At 51.3% G+C, this 20,429-nt stretch overlaps 1 protein-coding gene across 1 annotated transcript; it reads right to left on the reverse strand.

The window, feature by feature from the left end:
- Positions 1–6,639: 6,639 nt before the first annotated feature.
- Positions 6,640–7,404, reverse strand: LOC128274620 (general odorant-binding protein 83a-like). Its single transcript, XM_053012868.1, has 2 exons — positions 6,934–7,404; positions 6,640–6,869 (listed from the first exon to the last, which is right to left on the reverse strand). The coding sequence occupies exons 1-2, from the start codon at positions 7,396–7,398 to the stop codon at positions 6,822–6,824; spliced, it is 513 nt and encodes a 170-aa protein (XP_052868828.1). The 5' UTR covers positions 7,399–7,404; the 3' UTR covers positions 6,640–6,821.
- Positions 7,405–20,429: the final 13,025 nt, after the last annotated feature.

The raw sequence follows: 20,429 nt of genomic DNA on the forward strand, positions 1-20,429 counted from the left end.
CGCACCCGACCGGCCCCGTGTGTTTGTCTTGACGAGGGGCAAAAAACACCGAAACGGAAGTAGCTCAACGAGAGAGTAGAAAAAGAAACACACCAACCCGCCGCCACACCGGGACACTGGGCGCGTTCGGCTAATTACAAGACTCCGTCGCCAGTGGCGAAGGGCGAAAAACAGGACGAAGAAAAGCGAACTTTGAACCGATGATAATTAAAACTTTTCCAACGTTATCCCTCCCCGTGGAGTGTGCGTGCGTGTGTGTGTGTGCGTACGGTGGGTTCCCGCGTGGGCACCGCAAAACATGAAACGGAAACTTGACGGGCAAAACAGCGCAAGCACCGTCTTGGTCGGTGTCCCTTTGACTGGAGTGAAATTAGATTTTTATGAAAATTTTAATTAACCAACATTTTTTTCTGCTTCTTTCTCTCCTACTTCTTCATCATCTTCCTGTTGGGTTCGTGTCCGAAACCCCAACCCAGCTATGACGTCCGGGGGAGACAGTTCGCGAAGGCCCTCTACTGGTCGGAAACGAGCGCCTTCGGACCGCGGGCCTTCTTCATGACGGTCGCCAAACCGGCGGCCCTCACCGTCGACAACATCCAGCTCGACGACGAAGGGGTAAGTGCGAAGTCGCCCAGACCCACCCGGGGGAACGGACTCCCAAATCAAACAACCAGAGCGCCCCACCGGAGGGACTTACTCAATGTTTTTCTTTCACTCTTTTTCTCTACTGGCTCACAGGTCTACCGCTGCCGAGTGGACTTCCAGAACTCGCCGACAAGAAATCATCGCATCAACCTAACCGTAACAGGTAAGTCACCCTGGAACCCCGGTGGGACCGGGAAAACGGCAACTTTTCGAACCGTGCACTTACAAATGGCCATCGGTCGGTGGGTAAACAAGGGACAACCAATTGGCCAAACTGCTATAAAAATGGAAATCCCGTCGGAACTTCGAGCGTCGCAAGCGCCCCTCGGGTTCTAATCCACTTGTTTTGACCAGCGGCACCAGTGAGGGCACGGAAAAAGTTTTCCAATTCCAGCCCAGAGCCAACAACTGGAAGCGGGGAAGCATTTCCAGCGACTTGAAAAGTGAATCCTGTAAACCGGGACTCTAATGCTCGCACCAAACGTGGACCGTTTATCAGTGATCAGTGGACGGCTGACGCCGATGGATGTTTTGATGCCTTCGATAAGGTAGAAAAAGTGGCCCACAACAAGTGCCCCCAGCCGATGCGATTAGTCGATCGGAATAGGGCAAGTCAGGTAATGCGGTCCACTTTCCGTCGATTTCTTCAGTCTGTCGCGTTGCACCATAATGGAATGCAAACAATTTCCTACAAGACACTTTGGCGTCGCCGGGTCCCGGGCTTCCTGTTCGCTGGTTCGCCAGACCCCAGACATTCGCAGTGTAAACAGGAAATGAATATTTACATTCTGATCTGATAAATCCTGCCGCCGGCGCTGGGCGACCGGGTCACGCAGACGGGGGTGAACCAGGAGTCTTTCATTTCCGGTGAAAACATTCTTCAAACACTTTTCCTCGGGTTCTCCTGGGAATTTCAGACGTTTGGTTGAAAGAATTCGCTCCCTGACCTGGTCCTGGGCGTCAAGTGGGTGTTCCTGGAACCGAGCGCACGAATCCGGCAAACCGGAAACGCACCCCACGCGGTTGCCCGGGTGTTGCCGGTAATCACGCCGGCCGCGGTGTCCGTACGCTTCCGAGTCGGCGGACTCATTAGTGATGCAATTTAAAAATAGTTTCGATGCGCGGCCCCCGAATGATTGATCATGGCCACGCCAGCCGGGCATTATGCGTGTCCTGATTGATGTTACCCCGGAGCCGGAGCTCCCGTCGGTGGCCAGTAGCTTTTCAATAACGACGTGTTTCTCTCTACCTCTCGCTTCTGCTTCCAGTGCCGCCCCATCAGATCCTGGTGTACGACGCTTCCGGTCTGGACGTGACCGGCGCGATAGGACCGCTGCAGGAAGACGACAACCTGGTGCTCACCTGCGAAGTCCGCGGAGGTAAGCAAACCATCTCACCCTCTCCCCCTCTCTCCCTCTCGTTATCCCGACGGGCGGGCTCATCATCATCGTCGTCGTCGTTCGCTGAGCCGTGCTCGTAATTGATTGATTTCCGATGAAAAGCTGGCTTAGGCGATCGCAAACGCGGACGCGTCGTGTTCGCTGGTGTCCCCCGGGAAGGCGTTCTCGGACAGCTTCACCGTCGCTCTGCTGTTGGAACCCGGAACCCACGGAACCGGCGCGTACTGTGTACTTTCAATTTTAATCACCAATGCGCCGCGTGTCTCCGTTCATTTCGCGAGCCTCCATTATTCATTCGGAGCCCGGTTCGGGATCGACAGATTTTCCCAAACCGACGTGGATGAACCGCCTTGGCCTGGGCTGGGCTGGGATGCGGAAAAAGGTGAAAAGTTTTCGTTCCCACCCCACCGGTTTCGGTGACGATGAGTCAGCAGCTGGCCCGGTGTCGGCCAGTCGAACCGGTAGAGGGTAGTCATTACCGCAATCATAGGCTCACCGGGGCCCAGGGATGCCACGATGTCCGAGGTTAGCAGCCGACGTCGATGAAGCTCTGGCTAAATGAATATTCGATAGCTGGCCGGCCGGCGGTAATGGGTTCGAAGCGTGGACAAAGTTTCTGCGGTTGCCTCCGCACCGTCAACGTGGAGCGCTTCCGGTTATTACCGTCCGATCTCCGTGCGGACCGTGCCTATCGGATGGGCTGCAACTTTCCCCGGCAAGAGATGGCAAACTTTACGAGCTTTCCATGCGACAGCGGTCCCCGGGTCTGGCTGGACAGCCCGGGCGTGTGCAAGTACCCGTCCGTAAGGTGGGCCATAAATTGAGGTTAGATTCTTTCTGGAGTCCACCCGGACCGGACCAGGGCGGCTAAAGTTCCGAGCCAAGTGCTGACCTCGGCGGTGGCGGCGGATCGGCTGTCCCGACTGTACGAGTAACAAGTACGTCCGGACTTTTTGCACCGGAAACTGGGGCGCAATTAATTGAGAAAGAGGGTTTTGCTGAAATTGAGTTCGCAATGATTTACTAGCCGCCCGGGAGCCAAGGGGGTCGTCGGTGCATGCGTGCGTGTTGGGTGGTTGGTCCACCCCACCACCCGGTTCCCGTCGTCGGGCCAAATTATTGAAAGTTAGTCACTTTCATCGGCAAAGTTGCCGCTTGTCCGGCCAAACGACCAGGCGCAGCATCGTCATCGTCCAATTAGGGCGCAACTAGGAGCTCCGGCCACAGGGCAGCCAACCGCCCTATCATCGCCGCCGATCGGTATCGATGACGAAAGTTTACGTGATACACACAATAGTTGGCTCGGTGTTGGCGAAGAAACGTTTCGATAACCACTTTCGGAAAGTTTCGGCCGAAAACTCTGCCGCTGCTGGCTGCAATTCCGAACCAGGCTACGGCTCACGGCGCTCCGAGAAGTCCACCAATGGCGGAGCGCAAATTTGGAAGCTCACAGCACTATGGCCCGTATAGTGACATATAGGGACATCTGGAGCGTCACACTCGCGGATCTTTATTGACAAGCCGGCCTCGGCCGGAACTCCACACGCTCGATTGAAGTGGCGGGACTTCAAAGAAACTTTACAAGTTTGCCAATCAGCCACTTGTTGCCCCGTGGGGCCGTGCAGCTGCAGTCATCCGATGCCGTCAGCTTTCGTTTATTCACCGTCACCCCCCGATGGTTGCTAATTAATTGATGATTACAACCCATTGACACACCGGAGCGACTCCTCCACACGGACGCCATGGAAACATAAATCGTTGTGTCGTTTGCTGCTTAGCTATTAGCCCGTCCTTAATTACTAGCGTTGCCGCGCCGCTGACGACACCGACCATTAGCCAGCTACCGGGGGTACTTTAAGTTGGAAAAGGTAACCGCGGGCAGCACGTGCCGAGACTCAGTATGGTCGTGACGTTCGGTTGGTGCCTGCTGGCGCTTACTTACGCCTTGACAGCCGACAGTCAAATTTATCCCGATTTTCTGCCGGAATCGGTGGCCCAAGAAGTGCGTAGATTGCGCGCGGACTGCCTGCGAGAAAGCGGTGCCAACGGGGAGCAAATCGAGCGGTTCAACCAACCGGAAGGCGGGCTCGGGGCGCCCGCAGAGCTGCGGTGCTACATGTACTGTATGTTTCGGGCATACAATGTGACGAAAGCGAGCGGAGATATCGATTTGATCGAAACTTACCACGCCATCCCGAGCCGGTTCCGTGCGGTTGCGTTCCGAGTGCTGGCCAAGTGTCACGACCGGGTGCAGGGAGACGATCCTTGCGAGAGGGCGTACTCTCATCATCGCTGCTGGAAGGAGGAAGAACCGCAAGTAAGGTGGGACGGCCGGACGGGTCGGGGTGGGTCAGTGCTGTAATTGTGCCATTTTTTCCCGTTCCAGTATTATTACTTATTTTGAAGAGCGCGAGGCACCAAAAAAAGGTACGCTGATACTGTTTGAACCATTACAAGTCATTCTATTAATCAATCAAAAAGTTACTATCTGATACCACTAAAATTAACACTTTAGTCGTAAAGGCCATTGCTTGTTTATTAATTGTGAAAGAGATTACTTTGTTTCTTTATTTATGTTTTTTTTTTATTTTTCTTCAACAAGCTGCGGCGGCGTAAGTTGATTAACAAATGCAGGTTGTCGGCTTAGGCACTGAAAAATAACTGAAACAGTGACTATGATGGCATGAACGGAAATACATTACGATAATTACTAACGACAAAGAACTAGTAATGGATCATTATTTCCTGCGAAACATAGGGCCGCTGTAAAAGACTTCCATCCTGGACGATTGGCAGCTCTCGTCTTAACCTGGGGCCTGGGGTTAGATTTTGGTCGACATCTTGAAATTCTGAGTTAAGGCTGCGACGCCACGAGACCCTAGGTCCACCCCTGCTGCGATACCCTTGTGGGTTCCAGTCTGTGGCGTATACGAACGAGAACATGTGAGAGTGTGTGAGTTGGGGAGCGCGAGTCACTCGTATAACGGTGATAGAGGAGAGCGGTTGTGCCCGTGAGCTACAGGAGTGGCGTAGTGGTTTACAATAAAGTAGCAGGATGTCACACAGTCCAATGCTTGCTTGCAGATTTCTGTCCCGCGCCTACGCAGTGTGTGGCCGACCTCTTGCGTTCACGGATTTCGGATAGTATCGGTTTCTGATGACAACGACGATGAAGTTCTGTGTTAGATATCCAGTTGTGTGGCCACCAGTCCCGAAGTATATACCTCAGGCATCTGTTCACGAAGACCTGAAGCTTCTGAGCGTTCTGGGCTGAAATATCTCACGTTTCACTTGCATATAGCAGCACAGATTTCACGTTTGAGTTAAAAAAGATGAAAAAAGGCGGCGCAGGAATTCTGTGTTGTACGCCATCGTCTCCAACATTCAGCAGAAGCCAAAAGGTTAAATTAAGCAGGAAGTAACGACGACTCTATACGAGAAGTCCAGACCTTAAATCAGAAAACGGGCGACCGTCTACGATGCTCATGTGATCTTAAGCCAAGTAGAAGGCTTGTTATAATGAAGTAATTGATCAGCGTCGTACGAACCAAACCTAAGAACGACATTCCTAGCAACCACAACCTAGAAAATGCATAAAACACAAAAGTAATGCTCACACTGCTGACCAAAGACCGACGGTCTGACGTATCTCAGACAACTTTGTTCCAAACGCCGTGTGTGAGATGGGCTGTCGGGATCGCTTGAATAATCAGAAGAAGACCGCCTATTCTAGACTAATTAGAGTTGATTGATGAACGCATGTACGCCTTTCCTTACATTACTATCTTATCGGACTTGTAGTATCCTGGTAATCAATAAACCATTTGCCAAAGCTTGTTTTTCTTACTTGACCTGGCGATCGTTACCCTGCTCCCGGAACCTGCTTCTAGTTCAAGTAATTTTCCAAGCGAAACAAGGCTTCCTTTTGGGGGCCAATACCACCTATCTGCTCGGCCCCCATTTCTAGCACTTATCCTAATTCGTGCCACCACCACCGCCGAAGAAGTTCCGCTCGATTAAACTACAATCAGGCCCCCTTTCAGGCGGCGTAAAATATTGTGCCCCATTTCTGGGCGGTGCCATCGGTGATGTTTTGCCACGTTCACCACGCAAAAGGCCGCCGTTCCCATTAGTGCACGAACGGGCCCTGATGGACGCTACGGTTGCTGTACTTCAATAAATTGAAAGCAAATAGGCAAAGTTCGCTGAAGAAGGTCGCGCCATTACCGCGCCAAACGTATCGCGCACCCAGCACGCGAACCTAAACAGCTCAGCCCAGCCAACGACGACGTCGACGAACGCTACCACAGCGATTGGAGTGCATTTTCCATTTTGCCGCCTTGCCCCTTCGCTCATCAGCTGGGTGGGGGGTTCTGAAAAAGTCTAAATCTAATGAAGCAATTGAGCTAAATAGAGCACACTATACGGCCACGGGCAAGAACTCTTTGTGTCTAGTCACTGCCTCCTTGAGGCAAGTTCCTTGTCTGACAGGAAACTATCGACCCATGCCTGCCTGCATCGAAATGACTGTTGCCAGCTCTGGCATCTGGCTAGGGGGGGCTATAATAGCAAGCCAAGCTAGGGTGCATGGAGTAAGTACACATTTTATTTCAAACTTCTATCGCTTTGCGCAGCCCATGCGGCAGTCTCTTCGTCGACTTGGTACTTTTTTTTCTTCCCACAACTTTCGCGGAATCATGTATGATTGGTGTTTGGAAATGTGTGTGCATCAGAAGCAATAAATACAGCAGCAACAGTCAGCAGTCAGCAACTTATTCACTCATTGTTGGCCTTCTTCGCCTCGTGCCAGATGACGTGGTAGTGCTGGAAATGGAAACGCCACGGTTTTATTGCATCTCAAAAGCATGTCAAAGCGCCCATCGCTTACCACCGGATCCGCCGTTTTCCAGCATTTGTGGAACCAGAACGCTCGTTCGCACAGATCCTTCCCTTTCGGTTTCGTGCACTTCGAACCCATCCCCAGCTGAACGGTCTCGAACTCGGGCTTGATGGTTTCCATCAGTTTGCCCAGGTGCACCTCGCCTTTAGTGTCAGTCAAGTCCAGTGCCCGGAACAGGCAGTCCATGTAGCACTTCAGCTTCGGATCGCCGTCATCGGTCGGTTCCGCGTCGATGAAGCGTAAGATGGCCGCGGCGCTGACGCCCGTCTGCGCGATGCACTGCTCGGACGGTGGCTTGTGGATGATCAGACTATCGGCGTCACCGTACCGTTCACCAGCGCTCAGCACGGCGTTTTGACAGCTGGCAAGAGCCGCGAACACACTGCTACACGCACAAGCAACCAGGAAACGGGAGGCAAACCGTGGTTGGATGCGTTGCACCGGGTTCTTCATGACGGATGTGGTTCCGTTCGTCTGCGACAGTTATCACTCGTCGCGGGCCGTATTATAGGAGCGGGAGCATTAATTGCTGCTTTGGCCGAGCGTAAACAAACAATGCGATCGCTACCGGTAACGGGTGCGAATGCTGAAAAATACCTCCATTCGACGGTACTAATTCCAAACGTCCCGACAGCCGGCAATCAATCACAAAGTTGACAACTTGAAGACTACCCGTGCGTTCAGCGAGCATTTGCTAGGAAGTCACCAGTCGCAGCAACCCTCGGAGTGCAATCATGGCTCAAAGCAAAAGTCACAGTTTTCGGTCAGTGTTTGACTTCTACTTGTTTCCAAGAGCAAACGAGCACTGTGGACGCGCTACTCCAGCAGGCACTTGATCCCGAGATTCTGGAAGCGGACCTACTGGACCCCGGTTGCAATCTCGAGTTGTCGAGCACGTTGCGAAGTTCCCCGGTGTGGTGTTGCGCGACTAAGATAAATAGCGATCAGCCTAGAAGCGCACTTCGCGGCAACGTGGCCTGGTGGTGCACGGGGCACGGTTTTAACAAATCAAGAAATCTCAACCGTCGCACAAGTCAAGTTTTTGAGACTCATCGACGTTGCCACGAGTCCGCGCGCCGGGGCTTCAAGTTTATCCAACCGGGGCGCAACCGGGGCCCGGAATTTGACGACGGACGGGATGATAAAGTAAACAACGGCTCGATTTTCATAACGAACTTTATGAAGTCGACTGTTACCAGAAACGACCTCTTTCATCTTCGTCATCGTCGTCGTAATTTGCGAACCATAACCTCGTTGGCGCGCGCTTCGAGGGCTGCCCGGAGAAGCAGAAGTGCAGAGCATCGCCACTGAAGGACCCCGTCTCCCGCCTCCGTCAGACCACGGGTGTGGTGCGTCAAAGAGCCAGCGTCAAAGAGGCATGCTTTATCTTTACGATGGTGCCGGCAAGCGGCAAAAATTTAATGTTAATTTTTGTTCCCCGGCGACGTTGTAGAACGCCGGCGTTTCCAGAAACGTTTTTGGCCCGCGCGCGCGATGACAATGACAGGGATTTAACGGGTGGTACGGCCTTCTCGGTGAGCGGTCGCATTGGATGCTGCAGGAACTGGAAGGAAGGACGCTGGTCGCTCGAAAATTTTGAAACACCTTTCGACCCTTTGCGGACCGATCGACCGTTAACAGGATGGCGAGCGAGCGCCAAAACGGCCATTGTAATCCGTGATAAGGTACAATTGACACACGATTTCAAAGTAGCCGCTCTCTGGCCTCTGGCCGGTTGGCTTTCGAAATCTTCACTCACTTTATTGAGATCAGTGAGCCAGCGGTTTCCACTTTAATTTGATTATTTAATATGAGAATGCCACAAGACCAAAATCCACACCAAAAACCGTCACTCGTTGGGAGTGCATTGGCTTCTCTTGCACGGCGTGTGGTGGTTTTTCGAGCCACAAATACGACAATTCAGCTTATTAACATAGCCACCGAGGAGGAATCCATCTGTCTTCGCCAGATGCAGTGTTAGGTTAGCTAGGGCTTTGTTGAAGTTAGTGCCTGAAATGACGTTTTGCGGGAATTATTATTTTTCTGCTTTCTGTTGAAGAAAACTGCTACAGAATTGCATCAAATGATTGTCGAAGCTTGGTTTTGGAAGATCGCAGTGCTTTGAGTGGTTCTAAAACATTCAAAACGGCGGTTTCGACTTAACAAGCAAAGGGCGTCGGAGGACTCGGAAAAATGGACTTTCTGATGGCACCAGAAAGGTGTGGTGTAACACAAGCTCCTAAACCCTGGTGAATTTGAACCATGTATTTATCGAAAAACGACCAAAATGCCGTTTCTTTTTCCGAAATGGAGACGCCAGGGGCTTACTGACCACTGAACCTGGCGTCTCCATGACCCCCAATACAAAACTGGTTCAGGATACTATTAAAAATCAATCACTAATCACTAATTAATATCAAATCACTTGCATGGGAGATGCTATCCCCCTTTCCACCGCATTATTCACCAGACTTGTCCCCTTCCGAATATCATTCATTTTTATCGATGGGACACGTTTTGCTTGAGCAACACTTCGTTTCCTACGAGGAAGTCGAAATTAGATGACTAATTTGCTTCAAAAGTTGAAGAATTCTTTCGTCTGGGAATCCACGATTTAGCAGAGAGATAGGAGAAATGTATATCTAGCGATGGCACATACTTTGAGTAAAATATAATTTTTCATTTCAAAATAATAAACGTTTGATTTCTTTGAAAAAAGTCCGTTTTTTAGGTATACACCTTTAATTTACCTATTAATATACCTATACTTTTAATTCAACTATTTGAACGGACGGAGAGCCGTATTACAGTTTTGCACTCGGGTTGCGACTGCTTTGTCAAGCGTTCGAACTGACGTCTGTCGTGTAGAAACCGACGGATCGATGCAACACTGTCGGATGATCTACGGACGAGCCACACATTAGTGCTACTATTGCATCAATATAAACGTTCAATACCTAAGAACATCTTTCACAGCAAACGAACGAAGAGGATTAAATAAACGCAACATAAGGCAGCGAGTTGCTCTCAGGGCCGACGCCCAGCGCACCGCTGACACCTTATTAAATTTAAAATTAGTTTCATAATTTGTCGCGCGTCGCGGTCTCGGCCACAGGGGGCATATGGGGCCAGTTGGCACATTAGCCCCGCTGGGGCCGCCTTCCCCGCGCAGTACCCGTGCGCATTCGTTTGCAGGTGAAATTTAATTATGTTGTCCTTTAATTGTATAATACGTATTAATGTATGTAAATAGAGTGGGCCGTCTTTCGCCGGGCCGGGCCGTTCTAATTTTTCACTCTCGCGCTCGCGGCCACCTACCGTCCGTCGGGCGTCCGTCGGGCTTCTAACCGCAGCGGCTGGCAACGATAAACGGCGACGGCGCGTTATGCAGCGTGCGTCACACTTCGCCGACCGCCCAGTGCTGGGGTCCCGGCCCTGCAAGTAGTCGGCCGCAGCATTATTCCTCGCGCTCCAGCGCGCAGTGTAACGCTCCGGCGTGGCGTAACCAGGGTCCCCTGGTGGTGGGTGGGTTTAATTGCCGGCCGCCATATTCGTGTTTCGTAATAAAATCTGATTTATTTTCGCCACCGTTACCGGACTTGCACCCCATTTGGCGAGGGTGGTTACTAACTGACCGACTCGCCACTCGCTTGCTTCCTGGCCCCCCGCGTGTGTGTGTGTACGTGTGGCAGTGGTCAGCGGTGTGTGCAGCATAAAAGAATCCCCTTTCAGAGCCGGCATGCACCGGTTTTGCATCACATGGACGGAACGCTTGTGACACGCTACACGCGCGGTAGAATGTTCGTCCCACTGCAGCCAGGGTTTCGGTCCGTTCCGACGGCAGTCATGTAAATTTACAACACGTATCTGATTTTCGTCCCTCGGTTACGCCACCACTGCAAGTGGTAAGATGGTGCCGCAGTATGGCTTACATAAGCCGTGTGTGGACCGAACGGCGTGGCATCGAATGTTGTTGGGGCTTTTGCTTCGAGCTCTCTCGCGCCAAACGTGGCATGTTTTCCGTGGCCCGAAGTGAACCAAATTATTTGAAAAGGAAAGATAGATATTTTACGAGGGTGGTCTGAAATGTTTCCGAAAGGACAAGGATACAAGTACTCTACACAGTTCTCGCAGCGATGGTACCGCCTCTGTAACCAGTCCAAATAGTGCCCGGAAAAGTAGTAGAAAAGGTTTTCTCTTCAAAATAATTGTTCGCGAAGGTGATTGCCTCTCCGTTTGGCGAAAATCTTTGTCTTCCGAGCACCAGTTTAATGTTTTCGCCGATAGTTTTTGAACGTCCCAAATGTTCATCGCAAGCTCTTTAACGCCAACAACCGCCTGGTTGGTGCTCACTTCTTAAAACTATGGACTATAAGTGTAAGTTTATGAACCACGAAACGTTGGCTTCAAGCGGTCAGCACTTGAAGACCCGCTCATTCTCGCTGCGCCCAAATACAAATGATGCAGGCGAACAAGGCCTGGCCGGCCTACGCCATTTTGGCCACAGCAATAGGTCCAGCGGCTGCGAAATAAATTATCGTAATTACCGGCGCTAATACGGCGTAATGCTTTGATACATTTTACGTCCTGTGCCGGCCTGTAGCCGGACCCGAGCCCGGGCCCGCACCCGGGAGCTGTTCTTTCTTACAGCCCCGAAAACGGAGCATAATCTCGTCCGTAAAAACCCAGCCATAGCTCATCCGAGAGGCTCGAGCGAGTGAGACAACGAGAGAGTCCCTGTAAATTTATAAGCCATGAAGGCTTTTCCACGCCGGCCGACGGGATGGTCGAGCAAATTAATTCTAATGATGGGTATTATATGTCGGGCAAACTTTTAACATTTGCAACGCACTACGTGTGGCCGGGCGCGAGTGTTCCGAGATATTTATTACACATTTTTATGGCATTCCGAATGGCGATGGTCAAAGTTTTCCCATTTTTGTGTTTATTTTTTTTCGAGCTCTTTTTGTCTCTTTAACAGCATCCATTTAAGTAGCAATATTTTGGTTATTTATTATTTTTTATTAAAATTATTTCTGGTCACACAATTGGCCGACGGCCACAACGGCAAACGTGTTCCCGGTCTTTTGCATGATGGCGCAACAGAGCGATGGGAAAGTTAAGGGTTGCATGCTCTCCGGACCCAAATTAAAACCGGGCTACGTTCGTCAATAAAACTTACATTCTTGACGTGAAGCCCGTCTAGGAAGCTCCTGGTTTTCCCGGGAATGCAAACACCACGGAACCCGACCGAGCTCGATCGGGTTCATTACCGTATTCAATTAATAATTCAGAAAACATAACTAACCTGTCGCTCACAACCGTCCCGGTGCCCACATGCGCACCCGGTGGCGGCTCACCTTGGCAGATGAAAATGAAAATTGCTCATTTAAATACTCGGTAGGATTCAGGCACCGATCCCGCAACATGATCCGGCCCGAACAACCGGTGTGGAACCGCGGCCCGAGCTTGTTTGAACGGCAAGTTTGAAATCAAACCTTGAAACCTTGTTGTCGCCTACACCTCGAGGCTCGAAAGCTAATTTCGTTTGGCCTTACAACGATGCGGCTGATTATGCAATCAGGGCTGAGTTACCACAACGCACGCCGTTGACGTGCGTTTCAGTTTCACATTTCACATTTCATTTTCCATCCATTTCTGTCTGTTTTTATTTTGGAGTAAATAAATTAAATTTACCAAGCACTAGCTGGTACGGCTGGCTGGTGCACGCTCAGCGCTTCTTGCACCAGGTTGGGTTCCCAGGCGGCTGGTTCTACGTAAATCTTGCGTCCCGGAGCCAACGCCAGATGAAGTGGGCGTGAGCGTGCACAAATCCGACCCCCGACGTCATATTCTTGTGGCAGTTCTTTGTGGCATAACTCCATCGCGTGCCACTGTGGTGCGATAAATATGTTTGCCTGTGCGTTCGTGGCGCATAAATAGCCGGCAAACTTCCAAGAAGTGTCCCACATTGTCCCACGCTGCCATCGCAGGGAAAAGCGCACCGCCGCCCACGCTCAAGACGTGCCAGGAACGGGTAGGGTTCTCTTTTTTGTGTGTCAACAAATAACATTCACTTGTGCAGCTTGAATGACAAAATGCCATCAATTATGCCTATGAATTTATGAGCCAAGATCTAGTGGCTGATTTATAAAACCGTAGCCAACGGAATGTGTGCCACTTGTTGCCATGGTTGTCGACTTTAAAATGCTGCACAAGTTCGCCATACCATTTTCGAAACACACAACTTCTCGTCGGGTTACAGCGGGGCGAGCCCGAGGGCTTACGAGTTGTCCAAACATTTACTGACCCACCCTGACCCACGCCAAAGTCCTGGCTTAATTAAACCACCAACACCGACATACCGACCACTCAGTGTGTGTGTGTGTTTGTTTCGAACCGTTTCGATTAGTGTTTACCCAAAAAACCCATTGGCCCGACGAGTGTAAAAGCCAATGGCGTCCTCTTTCGATCACTTCCGATAATCAGCCACAGTACAAATTGAGCCGCGCACCGGTTCGGACTTCGGACGTTTTCAAATAAATTAATTCTTTGTCAAGCACCGGTCAACCGTGCATCGATCCGTGCAGATCCGGTGTTGTTGTCGCACGGCGCCGCGCATCCCACCGTGCTGTCACTTCCGTCACGCTCTCACACACGCTGTTGTCGAATTTTCTTGTTTTCCGACAGGACGTCCGGAGCCGACGGTCACCTGGCTGAACGGGAACGAGATCATGCAGACGGGCGGCGGCGTTTCGATGGGCCGTCATGTTACCGTTAATCGGTTGGAGATTTCCAAAATGACACGGGCGGCCCTCAACAACACGTACAAATGTCAGGCCTCGAACACCAAGCTGGTACCGCCGGCGGAGCGCAGCATCCGCGTGGATATGCTGTGTAAGTGTCACCGTTGAGTCCGGGTGCGCGATTTTTTTCCGGCGCTCCCCGCTTATTTTTTCTTGCCTTTTAATTTTGGAACCCGATTTACCCGCAAATCCGTCACAGTGAAACCGCTGTCGGCCGCGCTATCGTCGAAACCGAAGCAGCTGGTCTCGGAGCAAGAGTACGTGGTGGCGTGCAACGTTGAGGGGTCGGTCCCCGAAACGGACATCAAGTGGATGCAGAACAATCGTCCGTTCACGAAGGGAAAGGTAAGTGGGTACCGACGGTACACTTAACCGATTTTTAATTATCCACTTCTTCGCGCGCCGCCAAATAATGCGTTCGTTTCGGCCTCTTTTTCGTGCTCTCTTTTTTGCGTGCAGATAAAGGTCATCAACAACAGCTCGGTGGTGACGTCGGTGCTGAGCTTCCGGCCACACCCGGACGACGACGGAACCATCCTGAAGTGCGAAGGCTCCAATCCACGGCTCCAGAACTCCGCCCTGGAGGACTCGGTCATTATGAATATCCTGTGTAAGTGTCGGGAAGAGCAATGCCAATATAGGCGTCCGACCTGTGGCTGGTGGATGCTCTTTCGCAGACAGTCCCACTCCTTTTCCAGCCACCCTCGCTCAATTTCTCCCATTTTTTCATCTTCTACATCCCATCTTCCGTGCCGATCGCGGGGAACAATCGACGCGCAGATCCACCGCAAGTGAAGCTGTCGCTCGGCTCAACGCTTAATCCCGCCGACATCAAAGAGGGCGACGACGTCTACTTCGAGTGTCACATTAAGGCGAATCCGAGGGAGCATCGCATTACATGGTCACACGATGTAAGTATCCCAGTTGGCCAGATTACCATCCTTTGCACAGTAGTCCCTTGGAGGCCTGAAGCGGCTGAATCAATGACCCCCCAACCCCCCGCGAGTGGCTGATGGACGCGAAAGACAGATAATTCATTTAATTTTCTGCCAACTCGGGGCTCGAGAACCCGCCGTCAGCTGGCGGACTCGGTGACGGAAAATGTTCCAGAATTTCCATTTATATAACTCATTTAAGATTAGGAAGAATGGAAAAGCTTTTCCGGCTGTCGGTGGGGGGGGGGCAAAAAAAGGGGGGCGCCCAGCACAGAAGGCACCGGCTCGGGTTCTTCTTCCGTTTCTTTGGCTTCAGCTTCTTCATCGCGGCCGCGGGGCGGCTTGCGGCGCGTCGCTTAAACGGTGCCGTCGACGAGACGATGTTCGCTGGGCGCCCGACAGCGTCAACCCTGGTGTTTCCCGCCGCCACAGCCCCCAGCCCCCCGGGGGGTACCAGCGTCGTCGTCGTCGTCGTCGTCGTTCGGGGCTGTCATCGTCTCGAGGATCAAATTGAAATTGAATGAAATCAGCTTAAGAGAGATAAATTGCTCCCGCGAAACATAATGGCATCATATTTTCTCGATGCGAATTTAATGGGATTTTAATATGTTTCCTCCTGGCCCCCGGCCCAAGTTGACCACGTCGTGCGGCCCGGCCCGGTGGCGGGGTCGGCCCGAGTTTGGTTGTGCTTCCGCTTCCGGTTCCGCCACCGTTTGCACGGAGTCATGATTCCGGTGGTTAAACGAGGCCTCCGCTCGGCTCTCGCGCATAATGAAAGGAGGACGCTGAGGACGCGTTCACGACGGGCGATGAAGGCGGCAAATCTTCCCACGAGTTCTTCGAGGTCCGCCGTTGGCGAAAGAAAATGCTTTGTTCGCACCGGCTTGAGATTTCGATTGAAGCTGACGATGACCGGACCAGGCTGGCGGAGGGTGATGGGCACTTGAAAGTCCTGATGGAAATGTGCTCAGGTAAACTTGGGCCACTTCGGGGAGCATCGTTAGGGCGGCGAACGACGGGCGTTTCATAATCTGTTCCGTGGATTGCTCCATCGAAGCCCGAAGACAACGGAGTCGGCGAACATCAGACGATGTGGCGCGAAACGGCATAATCTCACTCACAGACCTCCCTGATTTTCCCGTTTCCGGGGCGGTCGGGAAGGATTTTTCCGATTTTAATACACCCACCGCGCGGACCTTGCGAGTTAAAAGATTTCCAATTAAAAACCCAATAAAAACGAGTTTACCTGATGCTCGAGGGCGCGCGGACGGCCAACGGAAACACTCATAGCCGCACAACAGCCCCGCTTTGTAACCGGATGCTCCGGATGTGCGCACCGGAACTATCCGGCAAAGGAGCCCGAAACACGCCACCGCCACCGCTGGCTAATTATATTGAAAATCTAATTAAAGTTATTTCTTCACCGAGTGCCACCCCCCCCCCCCCATTCGCCCCCTTACGACCATCGTCGGTGGGCGCCATTTTGGTTCTAATTTGCATCCTAAACGGACCGGCCGGGCCCCGGGAACTCGGGCCGGGAATTTTATCAAGCAGATTCCGGGCTTTCCGGACAATCAAGGACCAATATCGACGGGTTTATCGCCATCGATGGGCCTGATCGGGGTAGCGTGCGGCCCCGGCACCGGCGGCGACGTCTGGAGCGCTGCCGGTGCAAAGGCGACCATAAGACGGCCAGCATACCGTGAATAAAATATCTCACACAATTGCCGTAATCTGGTGTTTGCTCGCTCCTAGCTCCGGCCGGCGTACCTTTTCCGTAATTGTTCAGCCCCACTTCGGTGCCCCACACCCCCCAGGCCAACTCCACAAACGAGCCAGCCAGGCCAGGGGGTGATAAAATCTGAAACCACCAGCGCCAGCCTTTGGGCTAGCAGCAGCGGCGAGTCCTGCCTGTGGTTCGGTGAATTTTTGCAATCGTCCCCGTCCGCCCCGACACCCGGGGCACCGGACGCTGACACTAATACTCGCCTAATCCTCCGAACACTTTCGTTTGATGTTGGCAGCTACCGTTGTTGTTACTGTTGCTGTTGTTGCCAACGGCCCTTTGGCGTGCTGTGTGTAAAGCCCCACCGACCGAGCACAATTTCACAAATTAAAATCATCATTCATTCATTAAAATATGCAAATAAATGTGGGACCAACCCACGGTCGGAACCGGGGAGGCCAGAACGGGGGTTGGGGTGCGGGTCTGCGGTGAGAGAAACGCCCTCTCAAGAAGCTCGGGGCCGTCCAGCAGTTTGCGCCATTTTACTGTGCGTTCGCTGCCTTCGCTCCCGTAGCGCCCGGAAGCGCGTGATTATGCCGTGGCCGGTGCCGTGATTAGTTCCAGTCGGACATCCGGATCCGGTCAGTCAGGACTTGTGGCACGGGGGCGCGGGACGGTTGAAATGATTTCTAAATTTTACCCACGGGCCAGCACGGCCAGGCGTGGTGGGCGCGGGTGGCGATGATTAGGCAGCGTTTATCATTGAACTAAACCCCATTCAGCCGGGCTCGGTGTTGAAAGTTCCAAGAAGCCCCGGCTTGTTGTTGTGCGCCGCTCATTTCCGGTCGTAAGGGCAATTTGTCAACACTTTGATTTAGGTTTAGAACTTTAGTTTCAGTCACAGCCTTTGGCCTTAGCACTCTATTTGAAGCACAATGTGCCGATTGTGTGAAACAAGAACTGTGATTGTGATCCGCAGAAAATGAATTGCCCAAACATTGGTTGACACTTTTCGGTGCTATTGATTTGACAATTTGATTCGCTAAAGTGACAGAAATTATGCTCTAATTACATGAAATTGTTGGACGGATCGGTTAGAACACTCGTTTGCGTGGAATGTTGGATCTAATAATGACGTACTGTTGGTCCTTATACATTACATTACATTACATTATTCTTATTCTTATTTATTTATTATTATTATTTTATTTATTTATTATTTATATTTATTATTTATTATTTATATACATTTTTATTTATTCATTCAATAATTGTTTGTGCTGCATCGTTGGGTCAATGTTGGACCTTAGTAATTGCTCGTGGGACAGATAAGACACAGACTTTAAGATACACGAAATGCTATGTGTTAGTATTGGGTTGGCTGAAAGAAATTGATCATTTTCTCGGTAGATGGCTTATGTGATCGATACCTCGTTAAGTATCGATTATACAGTTTCAAGTTGAAGCTCGTTTTAAAGCTGATACTTTACACCTAAGAAAATGCTGTCATTGTTTTTTGTTTGTTCTATTCGTTTATGAGTTTCAGGGTGTTAACAATACAGGTCAACGAATAGACAATTTGGTACATTTTACAGTTTTTGTCCGATAAAGACGAAAATTCAAGCATCAAGCTATAATTCAATCGACCCATTTCTTTAACGGATAGGTACTGGGGATGAGAAATGGGATACATACGACGATACTGTGTGGACATATTCGTGGTTTAAGCGAGGAGAAGGATCTAAGCCGATGGTCAAACCAGGACTTTCAGCCAGTAAGGTTCTACTGGGTACATGGATAGACTTGAAAGGAATCGTTTATTGTGAGCTGCGGCCGTGTAGCCAAACACTAAATTCAGATCTCTACTGTCAATAACTGCACCGTTTGAAGCGCCAGAAATGGCCATAATTAGTAGAGGTGATGTGTTCCATCAGGATAACGCAAGGCCACACACGTCTAGAGTGACTCGCCAGAAAGTCCAGGAGCTTAGTTGGGAAGTTTTAATGCATCCACCGTACAGTCCGGACCAAGCGATTGTCACGAGAAGATTGTGAAAATAGATTGCTAGAGTTTTTCGCCAATAAGGACCAAGATTTCTATAGAAGAGGCATTATGAAGATACCTCTAAAATGGCAACAAATTATGCAACAAAACGGTGCGTATTTGACGCAAATCGGACCACCGGAAACATCTTAAATAAAGTTTTGATATTCACGCAAAAATAAAGGATTTCTTTTTAGTCAATTTCCGTCTCAATCGACAGCCACTATGAATTGCATCTGGAACTAAATTATGCTGGGCATCAGTATTAGCAATCACTTTTTTTATAAATGTACATATTGTACAAGTATGACATACGGAATTTAGTTACCAATGGTTCTAGCCGTGAATTTAACCCTCATCATAGTGCACTGCCTTGTGTTGACAGCTTTCACATACACGTTTAAGGCGGTTTCGCGCATGTCGACTTTTGTGCCCTCGATATAACCAACTACGGGCAGCAGATTGGTTCAGTTCGCGAAAGCTTAAGCAGCACTTCACAAGGTGAAACTTGCCATTCACCGAACGTCGCTAGGTAAACGATACCCGAAACTTGACATGCATTGCTGGCATGGCATGTGGTGCGGCCGCGTTTTTTTTAAATAATAGTGTTCTTTATTGAAGAACTAGGTGTGTCCAGTCCCCCGATACACGTTCCTTTTCAGGCAACCCAGGAGGCCTGGACCCTTACGCAAATTCTAAATACTAAAACAGATACTTATTGCTATGGACATTTAAATTAAAGTTACTGAGCTGCGTTCTGTGCCAGGCGCCGCGCCTCCGTCGCTTCTGCTCTTCGCGCTGCTTCAACAGCAGCTCGTCGCCGTCGCTCCTGCTCCTGGTAGACGTTCCACTCGCGCTGTAGCCTTTGGGTGATGCCGCGCAGAGCCAGCCTTACTTCATTCCAGCGCTCCACGCTCTCCATCATCTGGGGCACCATGTCCTCGGGTGTGCAGCCCCTCAGATGATGGTGTCGCTCGCTCGCGAAGCGGGGGCACTCGAATACGACATGTTCAGCGGTCTCCGGCACACCTGGGCAGGCGCTGCAGTCAGGCGAGTCTATCCGCTGCACCCTGTGCAGGTAGGAGCGGAAGAAACCGTGCCCAGTCAGGACCTGCGTCAGGTGAAAGTCCACCCTTCCATGTGGGCGATGACACCAGCTGTGCACATCCGGGATGAGCCGATGCGTCCAGCGGATGTTGCTGCTGGCGTTTCTCGTCGTTGCTCGTTGATCCCACACGTCCTGCCACTCCGTGTAGGTCACGAGCCGCTCAGCTTCCCTGACAGAGCCAGCCACTTCCAGGCGGCCGTCTCTTCTGGCACGATAGCACCTGGCGTCCTCCCGTAACAGCATACAGATGGGCGTCAATCCGGCAATTAGGGTGGTGGCCCAGTAGCCTGCAGTGCTAAAGGCTCCTGCCACCCCCCGTGCCGACATCCTCTGCACGCGTCGAAGTATTCGGCGGTTGGTCTGCACTTCCATTGCCGCGTCCGCCCAGATGGGAGCCGCGTAACGGATGGTTGACTCTGCCACTGTAGCCAGAATCCTCCGCGTCTCGCTCGTTGGGCCGCTGTGATTGCGCATCGCAAAGCGCAGGACTCCCAGGCGCCTGTCTGCCTTCTCTGCAATGCGCTTAACATGTGGTGTCCAGCTCAACCTCTGTTGCAGTGTCACTCCAAGGTACTGCATGGTTGTAGACACCTGCAGCTGCTTCCCAAGCATGCGGTAGCTGGCCACTTTGCCCTTCAGCTTCCTGGTGAAGACAACAGTCTCCGTCTTATCGGGGGCAAGCTGGAGTCCGCTCTGTTCCAACCAGTTCTGCACAACGGTGACTGCTGTCTTTGCGGTCCCAATGGCTCCCCTTTGGGTGTATCCAACGCTCGTCAGTAGTATGTCGTCAGCGTATGCGTATATGTTGGTACCGCTAGGGAGAGCCAACCGCAGTACTCCGTCGTACAGAACGTTCCACAACGTCG

This window comes from Anopheles cruzii, chromosome 3 (assembly GCF_943734635.1).
Source record: "Anopheles cruzii chromosome 3, idAnoCruzAS_RS32_06, whole genome shotgun sequence".
NCBI lineage: Eukaryota > Metazoa > Arthropoda > Insecta > Diptera > Culicidae > Anopheles > Anopheles cruzii.